Here is a 6,866-nt window from a genome sequence, read left to right on the forward strand (position 1 = left end):
GACTCAGAAAGGTTATGTTCACTGATCACAGTGGAATTAAAAATAAACAAAATAGTTCTGGAGGGGGAATTCCTTCTATTTGGAAAGGAAACACTATGCTAATTAACTCGGGTCAAAGATGCAATCACAGGAACTAAATGGAACTGAAAACACATCAAAATGTGTGGCATACAGCTCAAATGGTATTTACAACTTCAAATGCTTATTTAGAAAATAAGTGTAAATGGAACCCAAAGTAGAAGAAAATCATAAAAAGCAGAAATCAATAAAACAAAATAAAGAGAAAAATCAATGGAAGCAAAAGCTGTTTTTAAAAAAGATCAACACAACGGATAAGTTTCTGTCTAGATGATTCAAGAAAAAGGGGAAACAAAGTATCCTTATTAGGAATGAAAGTGGGGCCTCTACATATCCAATAAACACGAAAATGTAAGAAAATATGAGCAATTTCATGCCAATTCACTTGACAACGAAGACGAAGTGGAAGAATTACTTGAAAGACGAGGGTTACAAACTAGGCATATGGGAAGTAGAGCATGTGAACAGCCCCATATCTATGAGAGAGAATGAATTCATAATGAAATTATTTGGTGCACAGAAAATTCCAGACCCAGAGAGGCTTCTGCTGATCAATGAAATCAGAGAGTTCATCCATAATACCAATCCTCCACAGTGTCTTTAAGAAACAAAGAGGGACCGGGTTGAGGGTGGGGGGCGGGGCTGAGACCAAGGGCTCAGGTAAAAAGAAAATGTTTTGGAAAAGATGATGGCAACATATGTACAAATGTGCTTGATACAATTGATGGCTGGATTGTTGAGCCCCCAATAAAATGATTTATTAAAATTTAAAAAGGAAACTAAGAGGGAACCCTTCCCCAGCTCATTCAGCAGGTCAGCATCACACCAAGCCAGACAAGCTTTACAGCAAGCTGCCACTGGGATCGGTGTCAGATACTTCTTCCTCAGTTTCATCTTCAGTCCAAGAAGGGTTATAATGACAGCCCTTACAGAACAGGGTGTTGCTTTGAGGATTTGATAAGAATACTATATGCCAAGCACTTGTTAGGTAAGGAGAAAAGCTTGCTACTCCCCGTCAAGAGCCCCTGTCCCTCCTCGCATGCCTGAGATGTGGTCACGCAGGCGCCAGCCCAGGGCAAATCTGTGCATTCTGGTCAGATTCCGGCTCTGCTTCTTCCTGGGTACCTTCATCTTTCTGGTCCTCAAGTTTCCTGATTTGTTATAATAAATTTCATCCACAAATGGGGCCCCAAATACAAGGCTGACTAAAAAATTTAAAAGCTCAGAGTAAATCCTACCTGCAATTTTAGTCCAAGCTGCCTTGAAGATCATTTCATCAGTGCTCGGACTCCAGTCCAGGACCACTCTCTGCCCCTCCCTTCCCTTCTGCACAGTCCACAGGTGTTTTGAGGGCCATCACAGGTGCAAACCTCTGACCCTGCTTCCGGATGCCCCCTTTCCCCACACGCTAGGAACAAATCCCTGAGCAGTGAGACGGCGCTCTATGGAGTATTTCAACAAAGAGAAACAGTGTGTTCTAGGAATCTCCACCAGAGAGAGGAAACGCAAACCTTCTGAGCAGCCTCCAGGTGCTGCTCAAGGAGGGCTAGTGACCTTGAAACAAGCTCGTCCCCTGCCAAGACTAGAAGAGGGAAGCCTTCCCAGGGACACCCAGCCCCTGGGAGCTGCCAGCAGAGGGCCTGGTTATTTGGGCTGTGGGTTCCCACTCCTTCACTCAACTTCTAAAGAGAAGCAGCAAAACAGTAGCTCTTGCCACCCCCTCTCTCACCTCATCTGCCATACGGGCCACTTTAAGAATGTAATAAAGCCACTAATTTTCTATCTACCCAGAGAAATGCAGGAATGCATTCACGTCCCTTGCGAAGGCCGGACACTCATGGGCTCAAGGAAAGAGCCAGGTTGGTGTGGTGCGCTAGGCATTGGTCTGCTCCTCGAGAAAGATAAGGCTATTGGCTCCTGTAAAGAATTACTGCCCTGGAAATCCTCTTTAGGGTTGATACGAGTTGGAACTGACTCAATGGCAGTGTTTTGGGTCATGGTTATGGGTTTGATTAATCATGTAAGTCCCTTGTAAGCTCAGAATAGCTTAAGTCTATCCCCAGAACCTTAGAAAACCAGTGAGCAAAAAAAAACCGTCTTAGGAGGTTAAGAGGCTGGCAAACTAAGGCTAATGGCTAAATCTGGCCCATCACCCATTTTTCTAAGTAAAGTTTTATTGGAACATCCCTGACCTAACAGATGAGAGGACTGCACTTCTTCTGAGGAAAGCTTGCGATAAAGAAAATGGACAGGCGTCTGCCAGGAAAGCCACTGTCTCAAGTTTTTAGGATTACGAGAAGCAAGGAAAACTGGCCGTGTGCTAACAGGAAGGACTAACGGAGCGGCTGGATGCCGAGGCCCTGAGCTGCATTCTTATCGGCAATGCTTATTCAACAGGCACACAGTGTGCAGGATAACATTCTTTCTTGTTTTAGGAGGCCTCTGCTGAGGGGGAAGGTAAGGAAATCACAGTGATTCAAACACTGCTGCCCACTGCAATAGCGCAAGGGCCAGCCAAACTCCTTTAATGAGGCCATGCTGGGGAGAGGCTTGCAGGGCTACGTGCCCAACCAGAGAAGGCCGGCGACAAGGTGCACCTGAGAGAGAAACATGGCGGCTACCAACCAGACCAGCAGCCACTAACACGCCACACTGCACGGCCTCCCCCCAGCAGTCTAGGGATCTTACGTTATCCAGGTCCTTCCGGAGTGCGATCTTGCTGGTCACGAGCTCATGGGCTAAGTCGTCGTTTTCCTGTTCCAGCCTCATGTTCGCTTCTTGCAGACGGCGATTCTCCCGCTGAGGGGCAGAGAGCAACCGGTTACAGGCACATCAGGTAGTCCTTTCCTCAGGACTAGACATCCAAACTAATTCCTGAGTCCCGCAGAAGTGCTGTAAGATTCGGCTGGACCTGACGTGTTTCCAATCAACAACTTATTTTCATCCATGAAGAAATACTTAACCGATTCAAGAGACCTTGTCCAGCAGCTATTTCTTATTAATTAACAAAGGCCACTGACGGTAACCAACAAGGCAGCTGGTTTAAAACAAAACAGCCCCTGCTTTCTCATATGCCAACTCAGACTGAAACGGAGCCGTGGAACTCCGCTTTCCAAGGGGCTTGGTGAGAGAGACCAGCTCCGGCACAATGACATTCAACAAGATACGGACAGCGTCTCCCGTCGTCAGGGCCACAAGCAAACAAACCTCAAATCGCTCAATGGGGTCTTCTTGTTGGGCCTGCTGTTCCCTCATGGTGTGATACTCCTTTTCATATTTCTTCAGCTGCTTCTGACTGATCTGCAGGACAAACCAGAGAACAAACGAAAAGGTGTAAGATCGGGGGTGCCTGGTGACCTGCACTGAAGACAGGGACTTCCCCAGCCACGACAAAAGCAACACTTCCTCTTTGGGAGGGAAATCAGTGAGGTGTAAGCCCATGATTCTGAAATCTTACCCAAGGACTAGCATATCCAGTGCTCCATTAAGGATATTAGATTCTTAAAATTTTTACTGACAGAAAAGTTAGAATGAAAACCTCACTGATGGCCCCTCCTATCGGTTTCTAGGTTCTGGTCAGTAATAATCATCATCCATCTTTTCACTTAGCACTTTCAATCTGTGAACTCACACCACCTCTACCAGGGATACTATCATCACCCTTATTTTATAAGCAAGCTGACTGAGGTAAAAGGTTGTTTCAATCAAGTAGGGACTGGCAGATCTTGGATTTGAGCCTAGGTAGTTGGCCTGCATCTGCATCCACAGTCCAAGCCAGTAGCCACCTCACTAGCCTACTACCTTTATCACCTGTCCTCTTGTAGGTCTTGGGATGCTTTGAAGGAAGTACAATTCTCTCCACCCTTCGAAACACAGCGGCATTGGCACCCATCAAACTACCGCTCTCAAGTCTTTCCTTACCAACCACTGCAAACCGCAGGCCCAAGTGTGCAGTGTGCTGGCACCAGCACTCTCAATTCCCTGCCCATCCTCCTCGAGCTGCCTCTCCCAATAGTTGCGCACACCTCCCCTGGCGAGGCTCTTAACAGGTCTGCCTCAATGAGAGCTCTATTACTGCATCTGGCTGCTGCCCAAAGGGAGGCAGCCAGGAGGCTAACACTGTGCCCTGGCTGCAGTCTACAGAAAGATGCCCATTAAACACTTGGGGAGAGGCCACAAGCTGGAGTCACGGCCATCTTTAAACCCAAATCTTCTGTGGTCTGAGGCCAACGCTGGGGTAAACTTTTATTGTGCATCTAAGTGATTCACAAAGAACGCGCTTAAGTAATATGTCTGTTTGATCAGTAAATTTATAAACAATTCCAACAGATCAATAGGCAAGGGAGAGAACATTAATGAGCCTTGTAGACATCAGACACTTCCTCCCAGGGCTCTATGCTGTTACTATGGGGAAGCAACAATAGAAGGCAGTGGGTATGAGGCTCCCCCTAGCGTTAAAAAATATCACCAAACCCTATGAGGCGGCTTCCAGAAGTTCCTGGGAAAATTTTTTAATCCCATTTCTTCCATGGACTTTGGATGCTCCTGATCTAAAGTATTTAAGTGACCCTTCAAGATTCAACTTTTCATCCTTATCCTAGGGTGAGGAAGATTTTTCTCCTCCTATTCCTCCCTACACCATGTACTTTGAGACATATTTTTTCTACATTTCATTATGTCTTAATACAACTGCTTTGTTCTCTCTGTAAGAGAGTTGATTTTGCAAACCGCTCCTTTGCAAGAGGGAGTTCAGCCCCTGACAACAGTGGTTTCCGTCCCGGGAAATGCTGGGCCCTTCACGCACCAGCTCCTTTGGTTCTGACAGCTTGCTAGTCTATCTTTGTGCATTCCCCATGCTTTCTACATTAAGCATGGTTTTTATAGTTGGAAAATCTCAATCAATAATGCTGCTTAAAAAGGTGTTCCACAGTTAACTGGGCTCCTCTGGGTCAAGGACAGAGCCTTGTACAACTCCCTGGATGCCAGTTTCCATAGGGACTCTGAGTCCTCCCATCCTCTCCTGAGGACACAGGCTGATGCTCTGCTGGATGTGGTTCCTCGCCCGGAGTCCCCTTAAACACAAACGAATGAGACAAACTCTGCAGGCAATCTGCTCTCTGTAGCAGGCTGTCAGCAAATCAGAGCCGGTGAAGCACCAAACCAATCACCACCATCCAGTCGATTCAACCCCACAGCAGCCCGACGATGTCTGGGTTCTTTACCAGAGTAGACAGCCTCATCTTTCTCCCCGCGGAGTACAGGAGGGTTTTATCTGCTGACCTTGGCCTATCAGCTGAATGCCCCACAGTGTCACTTGGGGCCCTCCTCTGAGGAACAGAGCCCAGGATCTGATACCTGGATGGGGAATCTGGAGGGGCAGGCAGCAGCAAAACCAGTGACTCAAGACTCCTTAGGAGGCCGCAGGCAGGGAGACTAACACCTCTCCTCTGATGCCTGTCACTGGCTACTCTCACTCATCCTTCTGCCCCACCCATGCCCACAGGGACTGCCCAGGCATGCCTGATCCATTACCAAGACCCTGTCTCTGTTGCATCGACCTTGCTTCTGAATGGAAATGGCCACTGAGGAGGATGCACAATGCCAGGCCACTCCCTCTGCCTGGACAAACCACACCCCCAGGCCAATCAAAGCCAGGTTCTGAGACCTCCAGGTGTGCCTGCCCCACTTTGGGCCAGGCCTTCCTGTCCTATAGTCTCATAGCACCAAATCCTTTCTGCAGAGCGCCTGGCAAGATTACAATGATTGTGTGCTTACTGGTTGTCTTCGCCAGAGAAAGGAAGGCCACATCTGCTTTGCTTACTGGTGTATCTCTAGTGCCCACCATAACGCTTGGACACATTCAGAGTTCAATCAGCAGATACTGAACAAACCAGAGTCGATGGCCTCCCCCTTCAGCTGTGCCAGATGTAGTAGAAGCACCACTTATGAAGCAGTGTATCTATGCGCAGTGCGCTTTGCTTGGCGACACCAACAGGCATGTACATGGCAATGTGCAAACTCCCTGGAACCATTCACTGCGAAATGCCTAATGCATGAAGTCACTCCATGAGCCGTGCACTTCGAAGCTCAAGGTACGTGCTCTCCCCATTTTATATGGTGACATTTTGACAAGAGTTCAGGGGCCCCTGCGACCTCAGAGATCAAAGATAGGAAGTACAGTGGGGCTGGGGGAGTTGCCTTTTGTATAATGTCATGGGGAGGAGCCCTAGCTCTTGGGATGCTGTCAATGTGGGTCCTACTGTGCTCACTGCTGTGGCAGGATAAATGGATTTTAATACTTACAGCCCAATAGATCCCTAAGTATCGTTATGCTGCCCCCCCCCCGCGCCCCCCCCTGCCAAAAAAGCACACGTGAGCAGAACAAGGCTTAAATCTCATGTTTTAATCTTCTGTGACAGCAGACCTGCCTCTGTGGGAAGCTGTGATTTCACCAGCCTTACAGTACAAGACGGCCGACAGTGAGAGTCAGAGTTCAGGCTGATCCGTTAGCTTGCCCTGCTTCCTGAACTCAGGGGGCACCACCCATTTTGGGGATAGATACACTCACTAACTTAACCCTCAAGACAATTTTCTGAGATGGACAAGAGAGGGAATAGCAGACCTTGTACGAATGGTGGCAGGGTAGGGAACTAGTGGAGAGGTCTGGGGCGCTGGCCCCAATTCCAACTACTAAGTGGAAACCTGCCCTCCCCCCAGAAGAATTTATTTCAAAGGATGGCATTGAATCTGCAGCTCCAGGAGAGGGACATATCTGATCAGAGCACACG

The 6,866-nt window shown here is 48.0% G+C and overlaps 1 protein-coding gene across 4 annotated transcripts in view; it reads right to left on the reverse strand.

Annotated features, from left to right (window-relative positions):
- Nucleotides 1-6,866, reverse strand: part of RABGAP1 (RAB GTPase activating protein 1) — a 188,934-nt gene that overhangs the window by 9,897 nt on the left and 172,171 nt on the right. For all 4 annotated transcript variants that reach the window (XM_004716471.3, XM_045290207.1, XM_045290206.1 and 1 more), the window contains exons 20-21: nucleotides 3,286-3,378; nucleotides 2,767-2,877 (exon numbers count right to left, since the gene is read on the reverse strand). In XM_004716471.3, the coding sequence (XP_004716528.1) occupies nucleotides 2,767-2,877; nucleotides 3,286-3,378 (204 nt within the window). The remainder of the gene's footprint in view (nucleotides 1-2,766; nucleotides 2,878-3,285; nucleotides 3,379-6,866) is intronic.

The sequence above is a fragment of the Echinops telfairi genome, unplaced genomic scaffold, assembly GCF_000313985.2.
Source record: "Echinops telfairi isolate 266 unplaced genomic scaffold, ASM31398v2 ScPeMD7_32;HRSCAF=126, whole genome shotgun sequence".
Classification (NCBI taxonomy): domain Eukaryota; kingdom Metazoa; phylum Chordata; class Mammalia; order Afrosoricida; family Tenrecidae; genus Echinops; species Echinops telfairi.